Here is a 20,276-nt window from a genome sequence, read left to right on the forward strand (position 1 = left end):
CGGATTTGGTTTTCCATAGGTTTACATGGTACTGTAAACGTGATGGAAAACTGCTACGAATACGCAGCGGCCAATCCGCTGCGGATCCGCAGCCAAATCCGCACCATGTGCACATAGCCTATTTCTAGCCTAAACCCTAATTCTAACCGTAACCCTAATTGCAACCCTAACCGCAACACTAACCCTAGTTCTAAACCTAACCCTAGTTCTAACCCTAACCCTAGTTCTAACCCTAACCCTAGTGGAAAAATTAAATTAAAAATATTTTCTTTATTTTATTATGTTCCCTACCTATGGGGGTGATAAAGGGGGGGTATTTACTATTTTTTTTACTTTGATCACTGTGATATGATCTATCACAGTGATCAAAATGAATGAACGGATCTGCCAGCCGGGAGATTTGGCGGGCGCACTGCGCATGCACCCGCCATTTTGGAAGGCGGCGGCGCCCATGCAGAAGACGGACGGACACCGGGAGGGACACCAGAGGTCGGTAAGTATGAGGGGGTGGGATCGGAGCACAGGGGGTTGGGATCGGAGCACGAGGGGAGCGGACAGGAGGACAGAGGGGAGCAGAGGACGGAAGGGAGGAGATCGGTGGCTGTGGCAGATTGCGGTCTCCAGCCATGGCCGATGATACTGCAGCATCGGCCATGGCTGGATTGTAATATTTCACCAATTTTCATTGGTGAAATATTACTATCGCTCTGATTGAAAGTGAACCATCACTTTCAACAGCCAATCAGAGCGATCGTAGCCACGGGGGGGGGCGAAGCCTCCCCCCCGGGCCCAAGTACCACTCCCCCTGTCCCTGCAGGTCGGGTGAAATTTCAGTTAACCCTTTCACCCGATCTGCAGGGACGCGATCCTGCCATGACGCCACATAGGCGTCACAGGTCGGATTGGCACAGACTGTCATGACGCCTACGTAGCGTCACAGGTAGGGAAGGGGTTAAAGTAAACCTGTCAGCAGGATTGCGCACAGTAACCTAAAGACAGTGTAAGTTCGGCACTGTTATACTGATTAAAATGATACCTTGGTTGATGAAATCTGTCTTGTGATTGTTTTTTAATCTTTATTTTCAGTTTTGAGTTAATAATATGCTTGTTTTCCGGGGTGGCCTGTGGGGGGGAGGGGCCACTATTTTCTACAATGCCACACTAGAAGCAGATATTGACTTGTTCACCCCTCTTGGGCACGGCAGAATGCAGCAAATCAATAGATAAAGCCAGCACACAACCCTCACAAAAAACTTTGGCAAGTGTCTAGTGTTACAGTGAGAAGCAGGAAGAAAACGCACTTGCAGGAACTTTCACATTCATGTCATCTCTCCTAATCACACCTCTCCACTTGTACACTTGACTTCATGCCATCTCACCTCCTCCCCAACCTCACCACCATGCTTATCCCAGCCTTAACCTCCATCTTCAATCTATCACAAGCTTCTGTTACATTCCCTGATGCTTTCAAACATGCCACAATCACACCTTTTCTTAAGAAGCCATCCCTTTACCCAAAAATATGGCTTCCGTCCCTGCCACTCCACCAAAACTGCCCTAATCAAAAATACTAATGATTTACTTGCCACCAAAGTGAACAGACAATTCTATATAATCTTCCTTCTAGACTTGTCCTCTGCCTTTGACACAGTCAACCACTCCATCCTACTACACATCCTCTCTTCCCTTTCCCTCTCCTGGATCTTCTCATACTTCACTAACTGCATATTTAGTGTCTCCCAGTCCAATATGACCTCCTCATCCCACAATCTCTCTGTCAGTGTCCTTCAATACCATGTTGAGAGACCCCTACTCTTCTCCATTTATACCTTTGGCCTGGGACAACTTAAAGTCCCATGACTTCCAGTACCATCTATATGCTGATGACACTCAGATCTACTTCTCTGGCCCAGATGTTACCTCCCTGCTGTCCAGAATCCCAGAGTGTCTATCAGCCTGTAAGAGAGTGTCTGGGACAATCATGCTCTTTCTCCTCTCTAATAAAATGGGTGCGCTTTTGTGTATTACAAATGTATTTCAAGCGCAGAGAATACTATGGGCAGTAATGTGAATGCTGTAATATGAATCATTTTTTTTAAATACTATTATTGTGTATAATGTACTGATGTATTAGATATAGGGAAAGGATAAGACATAGGATATAGGTATTGCGTTAGATAGAAGCTAGGTGTGGGATAAGTGCAGGGGAGGGCACAATTAGGAATCAGGAAATGGGTAAGTATAGCATAGGAACAGTTAACGTATTCAAAAACAGCCTCATTATGGGAGGGGTAGGGGTGGTTAAAAGATGAAGTACTTCCTGGTTTTAGTCAGATAGAAATAACAATGAGAAGATTAGATAGAACAAGTGATTAGTGAAGTCCAAGGCCAGAGGGCTGAGAAGCACAAGAAAGTACGATCTTTTGGAGCAGCATGCGGATGGCCGCCACTTACTTTAGCGAACCTTCCCAGAACGTTCGGGGTCTATGGCCCGAAATAGGCACAGTGGAGCTTGCCTTATTCTCTTCCCAGAAGGGGAAACCGGACAGGAAACTGTATAAGGAAAGTGGGTCGGAACAAATGAAAGCTGCGGAGTCGAATAGAGTATTCCAGGGGCAACAAGCCAGATAGGGATAACTCAGGCTAAAAAGACATGAATGTAACATCGCACTGTGCTGTGACCAAGATGGAGATTGGACTGTTCAGTAAAGTTAATTTGCTTGAAAAGGATCAAGTGTCTCCTGTTCAATGTGCGACTATTGCTGGATCTGGAATCGAGGAGACAGCGAAGGCTTCAAGCAAAACCGTGACAGTTGTAATGTCCACACACATCTCAAGGGAAATGGTACATAATTTACTTATGGGGTGCCAAGATGTGGGAACGCAGCAGACCCTTGCCCATGACTACCACCCTGCACACCTTACAAGCCATATCATCCTTCTGCTCATCATGCTTCCTAAGGATCAATGTGTACAAAAATCGAATTCATCACTTTTCCCCATCCCACTCAAGTCCCATACCCGATCTCTCTATCACAATAATTGAATTCACGCTCTCACCTGTACCGTAAGTCTACTGCCTCAGAGTAACCCTTGACAGTGCCCGTTTTCCAAACCGCACATCCAAGTTCTTACCGCCTCTTGCCACCTCAAACTCAAAAATATTTCCATAATCCGTCCTTTCCTCAACCCTGAATCCAATAAAAGGTTAGTGCATGCCCTCATCATCTCCTGCATGGACTGCTGCAACATCCTCCTCTGTAACCTCTCCGCTAGCACTCTCACACCTCTCCAGTCCATCCTTAACTCTGCTGCCTGACTAGTCCACCGCTCTACTCACTACTCCTCCATTTCCAGGCTCTAAAAATCCCTTCATTGGCTTCCAATTCCCCAACGATTCCATTGTAAACTACTAACATTGACATACAAGGCCATCCATAATCTGTCTCCTCCATGTAGCTCTGAACTAGTCTTTTGGTATCTTCCCACATATAATCTCTGATATTCCCATGACCTCTTTCTCTCCTCCCCACTTTTAAGTTCCTCACTTAATTGCCTCCAAGACTTCTCTCATGTATCCCCCATCTTCTGGAATTCTGTACCCCAACACATCCTGTTATTACCAAATTCAGAACGTTCAGATGGAACTTGAAAGCCCATTTCTTCAAGAAAGCTACAGACTGCAATGGCCCCACTGTCACCTCACCACCAACAGAGCTGCTGCAAACTGCTAACCTACAGTTTCCTTCCCCATTATCCTGTAAACTGTAAGCCTGCAAGGGCAGGGCACTCTAATTTTTGTACCAGTGCATCATTGTTCGTTTGTTCACTGTAATTTAAATTTGTATGTTGTATATAAATCCTTTTCACATATACAGAACCATGGAATAAATGGTGGACTAAAAATAAATTATATTTTCCTAAAGTCTACACATTGTTTATACCAATAGAAAGGCAGCATGCTTGGATATACAATGTCCTTTTTCTTATTTTTAAGGTTGCTCCTGTTCATTCACCTGATGAAATGGCTTTAGCAGAACTATCCTTGATTAAAACACTCCCCAATATCAGAGTTAGGATGTCTGAAACCCAGTTGTCTTATGAGACACAATAGCTTCTATTAGGAAGTAGAATCTGCGACTTCCCTACATTTAGTGGTTACTACTCACCTGATTGGTCAACCGCAGGAATCTCTTCTTTACACTGCACATTACTTTTTACATGAACGTTGGTATTTTCTTGCTTACAGACCTGTAGAAGAAGAGGACGGGGACATCTCTCTGGTGTTGTCCTCTTACTTGATAGAACTGGAGAAAACACATACAGGGACTGAATTCATTCTTTATATACAGATAATTATAGGCTGAGTGTATTTAGTCCTGTCTATTACCTGGTGATGTGAGTGGCTGGGGAACCTCCATGATGACATCCTTGTATAGATCTTTATGTTTTTCTAAATATTCCCATTCTTCCATGGAGAAATAGACGGTGACATCCTGACACCTTACAGGAACCTGACACATACAATGATACGATCATCCAACCGATTCATTCATAGCATTACTGTATAATGTCCCAGCAACCCCAGCAGTGTCACCTCTCCAGTTAGCAGTTCAATCATCTTGTAGGTGAGTTCTAAGATCTTCTGGTCATTGATAACCTCATGTATCAGGGGGTGAGGTGGAGGCCCTGTGATTGGGCTCAGGGGTCTTCCCCATCCCTCAGACACAGGGTCCTGACAGGGCTCAATGAAGGTAGTCTTCAGTACAGTGTAATCCTGGTTATGGAGAGACACATTAATAAACCTCACTACAGACATTCTCAGAGTCTTCATCTCTACAATTCTGTCCATCTGTTTTTTTCCATAGATAAGAATGATGTAATGTGACATCATTAGAATCTCTCACCTCTCCAGTAAGCCGAGAGAGGATCTCTAGGGTGAGGTTTAATATCCTCTCCGCCATCCTGTCTCTGTCCTTATACATCAGGAAAGTTCTCTCATATAGATCTCCACTGAGAGTATCTGATATTGTAAGGACCTGAATGCCAATGTAAAATAATAAAGAATTACTGGTGATAAGGGGAAACATTTGGGGAGATATAACATGAAGATGTTTACTACCAATTAAACAATTGTAGAATTTTCTCCAAAATCTGGATTTGCAATGAATAAATTCCCTCAATAAGAAGTCTCAAATTGCCTGGAAAACATCGGTAGAACATTGTGAGTTCCCTAGGAGTCAACTGAACATGTTTTGACTTCAATAATATAACCACAGCCTTTTAATATCCAAAAGCTTCAAACTAGCTGGCTAAGGGAAAACAGATTGAAGCCAGAGGTAACCAACAGCAAATTGAACAACATACTGCAGTATCAGACTTTTCAGGCGACCTAAACAGTCAAAGCATTTCCCACATCCTCAGCATTATTATGGCTTCTCCCCTATGTGAATTCTCTGATGTGTATCCAGTTTACTTCTTTGGAAAGGACTTTCCACATACTGAACATGAAATTGGCTTCTCCACTCTGAGTGAGATCTCTGATATATAACAAAATATAGTTTAGTGCTATAATGTTTCCCATATACTGAACATGAAAATGACTTGTTTTAATTCTGTTATGCAATATTTGAATTAATGTTATTAGATTTCCTATATTCTGAAATTTAAACTAACTCGAACCATGTATAAATTATCTGATGTGCAATACGATTTGCCTTCAAGGGAGTATGTCAGCAGGTTTTTGCTGTGCAGTCTGAGGACAGCAAATCTATCAGCTGAAACACAGATTTCAGGGATATGTCGCTTATTAAGCTGCGAACTTGGCTTCAGGAAAATGGCCGCCGCGATCTCCATCTGAGCACGCGCAGCCTCCCACGGCCATTTTCCTGAAGCCCCGGGAAGCAGAGCACTCCATCTGCCTCAGGAAGATGGCCGCCGCCACCGATAAAGCCATGATTCACCCGGCTTTGCTGCTTACCTTGGATACCGGGCCGCTGCGTCACCTCACTGTTGTGAAATTGGATTCTGGGCTCCCCCGGTGGCCACTTGTGGAATTGTACTTGTGTGCATCATCCCCTCTGTTCACCTGCTCCTATCAGGATGTGGGAGTCGCTATATAACCTTGCTCCTCTGTCAGTTTCATGCCGGTCAACAATGTAATCAGAAGCCTTTTGTGCATGTTCCTGCTACTAGACAACTCCTAGCTAAGTTGGACTTTTGTCCTTGTGTGTTTTTGCATTTTGTTCCTGTTCACAGCTGCTGTTTCGTTACTGTGTCTGGAAAGCTCTTGTGAGCGGAAATTGCCACTCTGGTGTTAGGAGTTAATGCTAGAGTCTTAAAGTAATTTCTGGATGGTGTTTTGATAGGGTTTTCTGCTGACCATGAAAGTGCCCTTTCTGTCTTCATGCTATCTAGTAAGCGGACCTCGATTTTGCTAAACCTATTTTCATACTACGTTTGTCATTTCATCTAAAATCACCGCCAATATATGTGGGGGCCTCTGTCTGCCTTTTGGGAAAATTTCTCTAGAGGTGAGCCAGGACTGTCTTTTCCTCTGCTAGGATTAGGTAGTTCTCCGGCTGGCGCTGGGCATCTAGGGATAAAAAACGTAGGCATGCTACCCGGCCACTTCTAGTTGTGCGGCAGGTTTAGTTCATGGTCAGTATAGTTTCCATCTTCCAAGAGCTAGTTCTCATATATGCTGGGCTATGTTCTCTCGCCATTGAGAATCATGACAGTTTGACCGGCCCAAAAAAGGGTTAAATTACTGGCTGAGAAAGGAGAGAAAAAAGAAGTCTGCTACAATTTTTTTTTTTTTTTTTCTCTAGTTCTGAGTGTGCTCTTAATTGAATCACTTGCTAGTTTGCCTATGCTGCAGCCTTCCTCTCTTTCTCTCCTTCTAATCCTTGAATGGCTCTGTGTTCACCTGTTTCAAATGGATCTTCAGAGTGTAGCTACAGGTTTGAATAATCTCGCCACAAAGGTACAAAATTTGCAAGATTTTGTTGTTCATGCACCTATGTCTGAGCCTAGAATTCCTTTGCCTGAATTCTTCTCGGGGAATAGATCTCACTTTCAAAATTTTAAAAATAATTGCAAATTGTTTTTGTCCCTGAAGTCTCGCTCTGCCGGAGACCCTGCACAGCAGGTCAGGATTGTAATTTCCTTGCTCCGGGGCGACCCTCAGGACTGGGCTTTTGCATTGGCACCAGGGGATCCTGCGTTGCTCAATGTGGATGCGTTTTTTCTGGCCTTGGGGTTGCTTTATGAGGAACCTCATTTAGAGCTTCAGGCGGAAAAGGCCTTGATGTCCTTGTCTCAGGGGCAAGATGAAGCTGAAATATACTGCCAAAAATTCCGCAAATGGTCTGTGCTTACTCAGTGGAATGAGTGCGCCCTGGCGGCGATTTTCAGAGAAGGTCTCTCTGATGCCATTAAGGATGTTATGGTGGGGTTCCCTGTGCCTGCGAGTCTGAATGAGTCCATGACGATGGCTATTCAGATCGATAGGCGTCTGCGGGAGCGCAAACCTGTGCACCATTTGGCGGTGTCTACTGAGAAAACGCCAGAAAATATGCAATGTGATAGAATTCTGTCCAGAAGCGAGCGGCAGAATTTTAGACGAAAAAATGGGTTGTGCTTCTATTGTGGTGATTCTACTCATGTTATATCAGCATGCTTTAAGCGTACTAAGAAGCCTGACAAGTCTGTTTCAATTAGCACTTTACAGTCTAAGTTTATTCTATCTGTGACCCTGATTTGTTCTTTGTCATCTATTACCGCGGACGCCTATGTCGACTCTGGCGCTGCTTTGAGTCTTATGGATTGGTCCTTTGCCAAACGCTGTGGGTATGATTTGGAGCCATTGGAGGCTCCGATACCTCTGAAAGGGATTGACTCCACCCCATTGGCTAGTAATAAACCACAATACTGGACACAAGTGACTATGCGTGTTAATCCGGATCACCAGGAGGTTATTCGCTTTCTGGTGCTGTATAATCTACATGATGTTTTGGTGCTGGGATTGCCATGGCTGCAATCTCATAACCCAGTCCTCGACTGGAGAGCTATGTCTGTGTTAAGCTGGGGATATAAAGGAGTCCTTGGAAAAGGGACATATTCGTCCTTCGTCATCTCCCTTAGGAGCCGTTTTTTTCTTTGTGTCTAAGAAAGACGGCTCTTTGAGGCCGTGTATTGATTATCGACTTTTGAATAAAATCACGGTTAAATATCAATATCCGTTACCACTGCTTACTGATTTGTTTGCTCGTATAAAGGGGGCCAAGTGGTTCTCTAAGATTGATCTCCGTGGGGCGTATAATTTGGTGCGAATCAAGCAGGGGGATGAGTGGAAAACCGCATTTAATACGCCCGAGGGCCATTTTGAGTATTTGGTGATGCCTTTTGGTCTTTCAAATGCCCCTTCAGTCTTCCAGTCCTTTATGCATGACATTTTCCGCGATTATTTGGATAAATTTATGATTGTGTATCTGGATGATATTCTGATTTTTTCGGATGACTGGGACTCTCATGTCCAGCAGGTCAGGAGGGTTTTTCAGGTTTTGCGGTCTAATTCCTTGTGTGTGAAGGGTTCTAAGTGTGTTTTTGGGGTTCAAAAGATTTCCTTCTTGGGATACATTTTTTCCCCCTCTTCCATCGAGATGGATCCTGTCAAGGTTCAGGCTATTGGTGATTGGACGCAACCCTCTTAAGAGTCTTCAGAAATTTTTGGGCTTTGCTAACTTTTATCGTCGATTTATTGCTGGTTTTTCTGATGTTGTAAAACCATTGACTGATTTGACTAAGAAGGGTGCTGATGTTGCTGATTGGTCCCCTGATGCTGTGGAGGCCTTTCGGGAGCTCAAGCGCCGCTTTTCTTCCGCCCCAGTGTTGCGTCAGCCTGATGTTGCTCTTCCTTTTCAGGTGGAGGTCGACGCTTCTGAAATCGGAGCTGGGGCGGTGTTGTCGCAGAGAAGTTCCGACTGCTCCGTGATGAGACCTTGTGCCTTTTTTTCCCGTAAATTTTCGCCCGCCGAGCGGAATTATGATATTGGGAATCGGGAGCTTTTGGCCATGAAGTGGGCTTTTGAGGAGTGGCGTCACTGGCTTGAGGGGGCCAGACATCAGGTGGTGGTATTGACTGACCACAAAAATTTAATTTACCTTGAGTCTGCCAGGCGCCTGAATCCTAGACAGGCGCGCTGGTCGTTGTTTTTCTCTCGGTTTAATTTTGTGGTGTCTTACCTACCGGGTTCTAAGAATGTTAAGGCGGATGCCCTTTCTAGGAGTTTTGAGCCTGACTCCCCTGGTAATTCTGAGCCCACAGGTATCCTTAAAGATGGAGTGATATTGTCTGCCGTTTCTCCAGACCTGCGGCAGGCCTTGCAGGAGTTTCAGGCGGATAGACCTGATCGTTGCCCACCTGGTAGACTGTTTGTTCCTGATGATTGGACCAGTAGAGTCATCTCTGAGGTTCATTCTTCTGCGTTGGCAGGTCATCCTGGAATCTTTGGTACCAGGGATTTGGTGGCAAGGTCCTTCTGGTGGCCTTCCCTGTCACGAGATGTGCGAGGCTTTGTGCAGTCTTGTGACGTTTGTGCTCGGGCCAAGCCTTGTTGTTCTCGGGCTAGTGGATTGTTGTTACCCTTGCCTATCTCGAAGAGGCCTTGGACGCACATCTCGATGGATTTTATTTCGGATCTGCCTGTTTCTCAGAAGATGTCTGTCATCTGGGTGGTGTGTGACCGTTTCTCTAAAATGGTCCATCTGGTTCCCTTGCCTAAGTTGCCTTCTTCTTCCGAGTTGGTTCCTCTGTTTTTTCAAAATGTTGTTCGTTTGCATGGTATTCCGGAGAATATCGTTTCTGACAGAGGGACCCAATTCGTGTCTAGATTTTGGCGGGCATTCTGTGCTAGGATGGGCATAGATTTGTCTTTTTCGTCTGCTTTCCATCCTCAGACTAATGGCCAGACCGAGCGGACTAATCAGACCTTGGAGACATATTTGAGGTGTTTTGTGTCTGCGGATCAGGATGATTGGGTTGCTTTTTTGCCTTTGGCGGAGTTCGCCCTCAATAATCGGGCCAGCTCTGCCACCTTGGTGTCCCCGTTTTTCTGTAATTCGGGGTTTCATCCTCGATTTTCCTCCGGTCAAGTGGAATCTTCGGATTGTCCTGGAGTGGATGCTGTGGTGGAGAGGTTGCATCAGATTTGGGGGCAGGTGGTGGACAATTTGAAGTTGTCCCAGGAGAAGACTCAGCTTTTTGCCAACCGCCGTCGTCGTGTTGGTCCTCGGCTTTGTGTTGGGGACTTGGTGTGGTTGTCTTCTCGTTTTGTCCCTATGAGGGTTTCTTCTCCTAAGTTTAAGCCTCGGTTCATCGGCCCGTACAAGATATTGGAGATTCTTAACCCTGTGTCCTTCCGTTTGGACCTCCCTGCATCCTTTTAGATTCATAATGTTTTTCATCGGTCATTGTTGCGCAGGTATGAGGTACCGGCTGTGCCTTCCGTTGAGCCTCCTGCTCCGGTGTTGGTTGAGGGTGAGTTGGAGTACGTTGTGGAAAAGATCTTAGACTCTCGTGTTTCCAGACGGAAACTCCAGTATCTGGTCAAATGGAAGGGATACGGTCAGGAGGATAATTCTTGGGTCACTGCCTCTGATGTTCATGCCTCCGATCTTGTCCGTGCCTTTCATAGGGCTCATCCTGATCGCCCTGGTGGTTCTGGTGAGGGTTCGGTGCCCCCTCCTTGAGGGGGGGGTACTGTTGTGAAATTGGATTCTGGGCTCCCCCGGTGGCCACTTGTGGAATTGTACTTGTGTGCATCATCCCCTCTGTTCACCTGCTCCTATCAGGATGTGGGAGTCGCTATATAACCTTGCTCCTCTGTCAGTTTCATGCCGGTCAACAATGTAATCAGAAGCCTTCTGTGCATGTTCCTGCTACTAGACAACTCCTAGCTAAGTTGGACTTTTGTCCTTGTGTGTTTTTGCATTTTGTTCCTGTTCACAGCTGCTGTTTCGTTACTGTGTCTGGAAAGCTCTTGTGAGCGGAAATTGCAACTCTGGTGTTATGAGTTAATGCTAGAGTCTTAAAGTAATTTCTGGATGGTGTTTTGATAGGGTTTTCTGCTGACCATGAAAGTGCCCTTTCTGTCTTCATGCTATCTAGTAAGCGGACCTCGATTTTGCTAAACCTATTTTCATACTACGTTTGTCATTTCATCTAAAATCACCGCCAATATATGTGGGGGCCTCTGTCTGCCTTTTGGGAAAATTTCTCTAGAGGTGAGCCAGGACTGTCTTTTCCTCTGCTAGGATTAGGTAGTTCTCCGGCTGGCGCTGGGCATCTAGGGATAAAAAACGTAGGCATGCTACCCGGCCACTTCTAGTTGTGCGGCAGGTTTAGTTCATGGTCAGTATAGTTTCCATCTTCCAAGAGCTAGTTCTCATATATGCTGGGCTATGTTCTCTCGCCATTGAGAATCATGACACCTCACCTTTGGAATGGACCTCGCTCACGCCATACCGCTCACTGCGCCTCATCATCCCTGCACCTCTGCCGCCCCCACAGCACTGCTGCAACCCCCCCCCATGGACACCAGGCCGTGGCATCGCCCACCTAAACAGGAAGGGACCCTGCTCAGGTGCACGCCATATCGCCCACCGCATCACTGCACCTCTGCCGACACCATGCCTCCTGTGACCCTGCTCTGCCACCGCCAGTCCTCAGGTAAGATAATGTAAATTCGGACAATAAGACGGACCCCCATCTTATAAAAAATCTTTTTTTCTGCAATTTTCACCCCAAATTTGGGGTGCGTCTTCTGGTCCGGTGCGTCTTATAGTCCGAAAAATACGGTAACTTAAACAAAGCTACAACTGACACAGACTATTATCAGCTAGCCAGCTAAATACCTTGCAAATGATTAAGAATGGGAGCCACCTGGGGAAACACCTGCAGACTAGACGAGATTGAGTAACGGAAATGTCAATCAAAATGCTAACAACTAACCACACCCCAGGATCAAGATGGATCACTTGACTGACACTCACAAAACCGACAGTCCAGCACACTCAAGATCTCATAGGGTGGTTGAGCTGTCACGCACATCGTCCCTCGGCCAGTCAATGTTGAAACAGTGACAAGTAGTCTTATTGATGAAAGGCTTATAAGATATGATTTGGGAAGACAAAATTTCTCACATTCTGGGCATGATTATGGCTTTTTCCCTGTGTGAGTACTCTGAAGTGTAACAAGAAATGATTTCTAGTTAAATTTTCCTGCATTCTGAGAAGGACTAAGGTTTCTTAACAGGGTGAACTAGTTGTGCTATATCACCCATTTTGTAATTTTAAGTTTGCTTAACAGTTTTTGATAGGACCTGTTTAAAATGTTCAGACGATAGATCTTTGCTTTGCTCTTCATAAGTATGTTGTGTTATGCTGTTATCTTCTGCTTTGAAATCTGAAGATATCCAATGTTGTTGTAATCTCCTGGAACAGTCATCTGCCAAAAAACATAACCTGCATTAAAAAAGATGTCCAAATAAAATAATATACTTATCAATGGAAGTCCAACCATTTGGACCCAGGTTGATCAGCAGAATGATGGTTTCTTATCCATAACTGAGTGGGAATATGTTATTGTCTGATGACTCTTTGAGGATATCAGTCCAGTATTAGAAAAGTTCAAGAAAAAGTTATTTCCCACATATTACCGTATCTCCTCGGGATCAATGTTATCAACAGCTCTGAATCTTTTCCTAAAGTCTACACATTAATTGTACCCTTAGAAGGGCAGAAAGCTTGGGCACACTTTATCCATGTACATTCACTTGATGAAATAGCTTTAGCAGAACTGATAAAATCCCTCCCAAATTTCAGAGTTAGATACATTGTTGAGCAGAAAGATTGGGCATCCTTATTCTTATTTATAAGGCTGTTCATCTACATTCACCTCCTGATGAAATGGCTTTAGCAAAACTCTCCTAGATAAAATCCTTCCACAATTTCACAATTAGATACACCGATTAGCAAAAAGGGCAACAACGTTTCGAACTTTTATTGACTTTCAGGCTCTATGGCTCACCATCCACTACACTACTGCTTCGAACGTGAGACTACCATCATTTTATAGACAATCATCTTGGCCATATCATAAATAAAATTGACTTGCAACTATTTAGCATACGATTAATAACGCAGACTCTTGTCATGTGTTTTTCCTTTATTTATTCCAGACCCACTTGCATCTATCAGAGCCTAGTCTATTGAAAGTCATCTCATCACTCCAAATAACCTGTTTCCAACCTTCTACTGTCCATTTTTCGTACTTTTTGCAAACTTAAGCCAACGCTTCTCATGACAATATTGAAGTTGAGGCTTCTTCACCTTTTTTTTCCCTGAGTCAACCTTCCAAACGTGTGTAACATGCTTTGACGTCTGAGATTTCACTATTACGAAGCATATGAGCCACCTCCATTGCCATGTTTGTCACACCAGAACTGATAGACCTTGTGATGAGTCGACTTGTTGACTCCGATATTTTGGCTGGACGTTCACCTCTTAACTTTTGAATGGATGGAAAAACTTAATTTTGTATTCTTCCAAGTATCAAGGCACTCGCATGATGAACTGGATGCTGCTGCTTCAATTTTATTGGAAAAGCTTTGCTTTGAGAATCAGCCTAATAACACATTGAGCTATTAGGGAATGTGAGAACAGGTTGTATTTTGCAGCATACAGGAATAAAAAGATTTTTCCAAAACCAGGATCAAAATAGTGACATGACTAGAGTCTACATAACTAATCATATGCTAAAGTTAAATTTAAGTATGAGATAGCCATGTTGATTGTTTATAAAATGATGGTAGTCTTACTTTGAAAACAATAGGGCATGGTGAGGTATGAAGCTTGAAAGTCAAAAGATCAAAAGATTGTTACTCTTGTGCTCCTCAGTGCAGTTGGATTTTAGTCATAGTATTGAGAAAAAATGGCTATGTGGATGCAGAATCTGTGAACTCTCTACATTTAGTGGTTACTACTCACATGGGTCATCGTCTGTAGGAATCTCCTCTTTACATGACTCATCACTTCCGACATACGTCTCTGTAGTATAAATGTTGGTCAGATCTTTACCCTGAAACAAACATTGTTATAGTCACAGACAGATGAAGAAGTCACATCTATGATCAGCTGTAATCCTGCCATCTTCACCATTCTCATTACACAAAGTATAAAACATATAATACTGGTGGATAAAACAAGACTAAACACAAGCCCTTCACAGCTGCCTACACATCATAGGGGAGATCTCATGACACCTTCTCTCCATCTACCTGATGATCCTGAGGAACATTGGGATTTTCTTGCTTACAGTCCTGCAGAAGAAGAGAACGGGGACATCTCTCTGGTGTTGTCCTCTTACTGGATAGAACTGGGGGAACAAATACATGGACTGAATTCATTCTTTACATACAGATAATTATAGGCCATGTGTATTTAGTCCTGTCTATTACCTGGTGATGTGAGGGGCTGGGGAACCTCCATCATGATGTCCTTGTACTGATCTTTGTGTCCTTCTAAATACTCCCACTCCTCCATGGAGAAATAGACAGTGACATCCTGACACCTTATAGGAACCTGACACATATAATGATACCATCATCCCCAATTCCCTAGCATTACTGTATAATTTCACAGCATTCCCAGAAACGTCACCTCTTCAGTCAGCAGATCAATCATCTTGTAGGTGAGTTGTAGTATCTCCTGGTCCATGATGTTCTCATTTATCAGGGGGTAAGTTGGAGGCCCTGTAATTGGGGCCTGACAGCGCTCTCTGGGGGTCTTCTTCACTACTGTGCAATACTGCTTATGGAGAGACACATTACATCATTCTTACTTTAGTGAGATGTATTAATGTGACAGCATCAGAATCACTCACCTCTTCAGTAAGCTGGAAGAGGATCTCTAAGGTGAGGTGTAATATATTCTCTGCCATCTTGTCCCTGCCACTATCCATCCTTGGCAGGTCAATCAGAAAAATTCTCTTGCATAGAAGATTTCCAATGAAAGGATCTAATATTGTAGGATCCTGAAAGAGAAGAACAAAACATAAAAGAATTACTGGTGATAATAAAGGGTAAACATGAGGAGATATAACGTGTTGATGTTACTACCAATAATTAACAGTAATGAATGTGTGGTTACTAAAAATGGTTTCCAAGTGGAAACTGCTTCCATAATCTGAAATCCGAATTTGCCGGCTTTGCTGAGTTTTCTTACAGATTTTGATTACGCAAATAAAAAGCATCAAATTGCCTGGAAAATATTCATAAAACTCAAGAGTTCCCCTTGTAGTCAATTGAACACGTTTTGAGCTCTATAATGCAAATACAGCCTTTTTAATGTCCAAATGACTTCAACATATCTGGCCAGCAAAAAAACGGATGGTAACCAGACGTAACCTCTGTACTAGCAGACTTTCTAGGCTACCTAAATTGTAGTGTCAAATATTTACCATTATGAGGGAGGCAGATGCATGCATTGCTGTTGTGTATAAAAGGCAATGCAAACAAAAGAAGCAGTTGCATTTTTCCAAGGTTGGGTGCAACAATTATCACTATTTTGGGAGGTTTACACTTTGGTAAATGAAGAAGCTAGAACAGACCTGGGCAAGATGCGGCCCGCGGGCCGCATCCGGCCCGCCTGATGATTTTAAACGGCCCGCCAGATAGCTGTCACTTCTGACAGCCGCCCCCGGCACCGCTTGGCCAGCTGAGCATGGTTAGCAGTCTGTGCTCCTGTGCTCGGACACTGTGTGCAGACGGCTGCAGGCAGCACATGTGATGAGTGCGGGGCTGAGCTCAGCTTCCACTTCCGGGGGAGGACACAGCAGCCGGAGCCGTAGTACTGGCAGCAGCGGATCGCATGGGGTGAAGGGAAGGAGCCTGCATCCTGTCTGTTTAGCCCGGGCCGCGCTGCAGCCGCTCTGGTAAGGCTCCTGCTCACACGTGGGGCGGGGGGGTGTACGGGTGCCATCACTGAGTTAGAGGACTTATGTGCGGGCTCCCCTACCCCGGGCGGCGATGTCACATGCAGCCACATTCCGTGCAGGTCCCGCTGCAGCAGATGTCGGTGCCTTGTTGTGAGTTTGGTTTTTGGGCTCCCCCGGTGGTCACTGGTGGTACTGGACTTGTGTGCTTCACTTTCTCTGTTCACCCGTTTCCATCAGGATATGGGTGTATCCTATTTAGCCTTGCTGCTCAGTTATTCTAGTGCCGGCCATCAATGTAACCAGAGCCTTTCTGTTGCATGTTCCTGCTTCTAGACTACTATCAGCTAAGTTGGACTCTTAGTCCTAAGTTTGTTTTGCATTTTTGTTCCAGTTCACAGTTATGTTATTTTTCTGTAGCTGGAAGCTCTTGTGGGCCGAAATTGCCACTCCGGTGTCATGAGTTGACACATGAGTCTTAAAGTAATTTCGGGATGGTACTTTAATAGGGTTTTCAGCTGACCGTGAAGTTCCCTATTGTATCTTCTTGCTATCTAGTAAGCGGACCTCGCTTTGCTGAACCTACCTTCATACTGCGTATGTCTTTTCCTCTGAACTCACCGTCAATATATGTGGGGGGCTTCTGTCTCCTTTTTGGGGGAATTTCCCTAGAGGTAAGCCAGGTCTATCTTTTCCTCTATTAGGGTTAGTTAGTCCTCCGGCTGGCGCTAGGCGTCTAGGGATAAAACGTAGGTACGCCACCCGGCCACTGTTAGTTGTGTGGTAGGTTTAGCTCACGGTCAGCTCGAGATTCCATCACCCAAGAGCTGTTCTGTTATTTATGTTCTCTGACGTTCCCTTGCCATTGGGAACCATGACAGTGCCTGCAATGGTGGCAGCAGGACGTGCAGAGCTCCTTGTGCGCCCCCTGCTCCCGCCGCTGCTATCCCGTCCTCTGTGGTCCTGTCCTCTGTGCTCCCCTCCTCCGCTGGGGCACGCTTCTCACCCCTCGTAGGCTCATGCCGGGGAGTCCATTCTTTTTGGAATAATAGAATGCAATGTCCTGTGGTGACAACTACTCCTCTCAGCATGTGTGGGGTGTGCTGGGAGTATTAGTGCATTAGACATGATTAAAGACCACTGCAGTGCTGATTAATGATTACACGAGTATTTGGGGGTCAGATGTGATTCATTGCTTTGCAGGAAAAGTACATATTTGGTGCGCAGGTAAATGGCGTGTAGCAGTGTCCTTGTTCCTGCTGACATCTCACGGACGTTTATTCTCAGTCGCCCTCTTATGACTGGACGTAAATATGTCCTTCTGATTTATATTCCCTGGATCCAATCTGACCTCGGCCAGTCTCCCACAGTAATTGGCTGTCATTGAGACATTTTCAATTGGTTTCACTCATCCTTCACCTATTGTCATCCCATCAGATCTGGTATCAGAACTCTGCGTCGTGTCAAAGGGCTCTCCTCCACCAATCAGTGCTCCGCTGAGGCTCCGTCACGTATGTTTTCTCATCCAAGAAAATTGGGTCAATTATGCAAATCACAACCTGATCAGAGTGTGATCACAGTGTGCTCCGATTCTCTCAAATGAGAAGATGGAGACAGAAGTGTCTCCATCTTCTCCTTTGTGTGAGTTCATAGAAATGGGACCACACTCAGGTGTTATGTCTGATGTTTTTCACTGACTCATTGACCTGCATGGCCGAATGTGATCTGAAGATCTGTCCGAACCCAATTTTTTTTTTTTTCCCTGAATCGGCTCTGACCAAGAAAATAATCATACATATGTACAATGTACAATAGTATTGGGTAAAAATTAATTATATTAGTCCGGCCCTCTAAACCATCCCAATTTCTCATGCGGCCCCATGGCAAAATTAATTGCCCACCCCTGAGCTAGAATTTTTGGACGGCTGATAAAAAAATATATACATTTAATTAGGGACACAAAACTGGTGTACTATTTTGAATGTGAAGAAGTAATGACCTCTGAACTAGAAGTAAAAAAAAAATCCCTTTTTTGGAGGTCCACAAGTGTTTTGCCAACCACAAAATGATTATGCAAATACAAACGCTTTTTTTCGAGTCTTCCAAAAATCTAGGTAGAATTGTGTACCAATAGCAAGCATGTTCACATTGCTGCTGTATTCAAGTAGCATGCATAGGCATCTAATATTAGACTATTGATGCAATGAGAGGAGCTCAAAAACATTATTTTAAACAACTCATAGTTTGGTGGTTAACCCCTTAGTGATAATTTGGTACTTAATGACCAAGCCAATTTTACAATTCTGACCACGGTCACTTTATGAGGTTATAGCTACGGAAAGCTTCAACATATCCCACTGATTCTGAGATTGTTTTTTCGTGACATATTGTACTTCATGGTAGTGGTAAAATTTCTTCGATATAACTTGCGTTTATTTATGAAAAAAAAACACAAATTTTTAAAATTTTGCAATTTTCAAGCTTTAATTTTTGTACCCTTAAATTAGAGTGGTATCACAGAAAATAGTTAACAAATAATTTCCCACATGTCAACTTTACATCAGCACAATTTAGAAAACAATTTTATTTTGTTAGGACGTTGTAAGGGTTAAACGTTGACCAGCGATTTCTCATTTTTCCAACAAAATTTACAAAACCATTTTTTTCGGGACCACCTCATATTTCAAGTGAGTTTTTTTTGGGGGGTCAATATAACAGAAAATACCCAAACGTGACACCATTCTAAAAACGGCACTCCTCAAGGTGCTCAAAACCACATTCAAGAAGTTTACTAACCCTTCAGGTGCTTCACAAGCACTAAAGCAATGTGGAAGGAAAAAATGAACATTTTATTTTTTTCACAAAAAAATTACTTTGGGACCTACTTTAAGTACTGCAGTGTGCAGGGAAAGGTCAGAGAGGCCCGGCGCCTGCGTACTGCAGTACTTTGCTCTGCCCTCAACAGGGCAGACAAAGAACGCCTGCGCTGGAGCCGCAGCGTGAAGACAAGAAGAGGACGTCATCGTAAGAAGATGGGAGTCCCCGGATCGGACCGCGACCCCCATCGGATCGGACCGCCCCCCCAGGTGAGTTATAATCTAACCTCTTTTTCTCATCTTTCAGGATACATCGGGGGCTGTAGATAAGCCCCTGATGCCGGTGGGCTTAGCTCACCTTCGATTTTGGGGGTGACAGGTTCCCTTTAAGCCAGGCCACAAATGTACAGTAAAATAATATTTTAGGCACACTACTCATACAGACACAGCTGCAGAGTACACAGATGCTTTTCAGCACAGAACGCCCATAGAAGCCAATAACAAATTTTACCCACAGAGCATGTTTCCACATTTCCCTGAGAAAGCGGATTAAAAATTTCACACCCAGACAATGGGGCACAGTATCCCCACAGGAAGGGTTGCAGAGTACACACAGCGGCCTAAAGGCACAGTACTCCCACAGATATGAGTTAAAGCATACACACAGCGGTAGTTACAAAGAAGTAGAAAAAATATTTAGACACACATGCACAACACTACCACCAACACAGAAGACGATTCTAAAAACTTTTGTTTACGCACGGTACTATCAGATATGGTGGAGTACACAGTGTTTTATTTAAACTTTGCACACACAAAACCCAATACTGTCCCTCACTATTGCTGCGTCCTGTCCATACGCTAAGCAGGGCAGAAATAAAAAATAAGATTATTGACCCAGGAGAAACAACTCCAGTGGAGGAGATGGTGGACGTGGCAGTATAAGAGGCAGGGCAGCACGGTGGCTCAGTGGTTAGCACTGTAGTTTTGCTGGGGTCCTGGGTTCAAATCCAATCAAGGACAACATCTGCAAGGAGCTCATATCTTCTCCTTGTGTTTGCGTGGGTTTCCTCCCACTCTCTAAACACATACTGATAAGGAAAATAGATTGAGAGCCCAAATGGGGACAGTGCCGATAATGTCTGTTAAGTTCTGTGGAATTAATAGTGCTATATAACTAAGTTAAAGAAATAAATAAAATAAAGATTCAAGGGAGGAGTAATAAAACGCTTGTGTTTTTTTCCCAATGTTTTTTGTTTATGTGTTGTGAATTCCGTTCTTGGGCTCCCTCCTGTGGTTGTGAATGGTACTTTTGTGAGTTCTGCCCTTGGACTCCCTCTGGTGGTTTCGAGTGGAACTGCTGCTCCTTGAGTTTAGCTGTAGCAGCTGCTTTCACTGATCGTCTCTCCTGGCTTTGCTATTTAACCTGGCTCTGGTCTTCAGTTCATGCCAGCTGTCAATGTTTC

The 20,276-nt window shown here is 44.2% G+C and overlaps 1 protein-coding gene across 3 annotated transcripts in view; it reads right to left on the reverse strand.

Moving 5' to 3' along the window:
• The window catches only part of LOC143767340 (uncharacterized), a 254,994-nt gene that overhangs the window by 22,191 nt on the left and 212,527 nt on the right, over positions 1-20,276 (reverse strand). For 2 of the 3 annotated variants that reach the window (XM_077255578.1, XM_077255576.1), the window contains exons 2-11: positions 14,945-15,094; positions 14,722-14,868; positions 14,520-14,643; positions 14,340-14,437; positions 14,050-14,140; positions 12,384-12,508; positions 4,908-5,039; positions 4,598-4,777; positions 4,391-4,514; positions 4,170-4,307 (exon numbers count right to left, since the gene is read on the reverse strand). In XM_077255578.1, coding sequence (XP_077111693.1) covers positions 4,170-4,307; positions 4,391-4,514; positions 4,598-4,777; positions 4,908-5,039; positions 12,384-12,508; positions 14,050-14,140; positions 14,340-14,437; positions 14,520-14,643; positions 14,722-14,868; positions 14,945-15,022 — 1,237 coding nt within the window. In that variant the 5' untranslated portion in view covers positions 15,023-15,094. Of the gene's footprint in view, positions 1-4,169; positions 4,308-4,390; positions 4,515-4,597; positions 4,778-4,907; positions 5,040-12,383; positions 12,509-14,049; positions 14,141-14,339; positions 14,438-14,519; positions 14,644-14,721; positions 14,869-14,944; positions 15,095-20,276 lie in introns of those variants that run through there. The other variant, XM_077255579.1, reaches the window with a different exon arrangement.

The sequence above is a fragment of the Ranitomeya variabilis genome, chromosome 4 (genome assembly GCF_051348905.1).
Source record: "Ranitomeya variabilis isolate aRanVar5 chromosome 4, aRanVar5.hap1, whole genome shotgun sequence".
Taxonomy (NCBI): Eukaryota; Metazoa; Chordata; class Amphibia; order Anura; family Dendrobatidae; genus Ranitomeya; species Ranitomeya variabilis.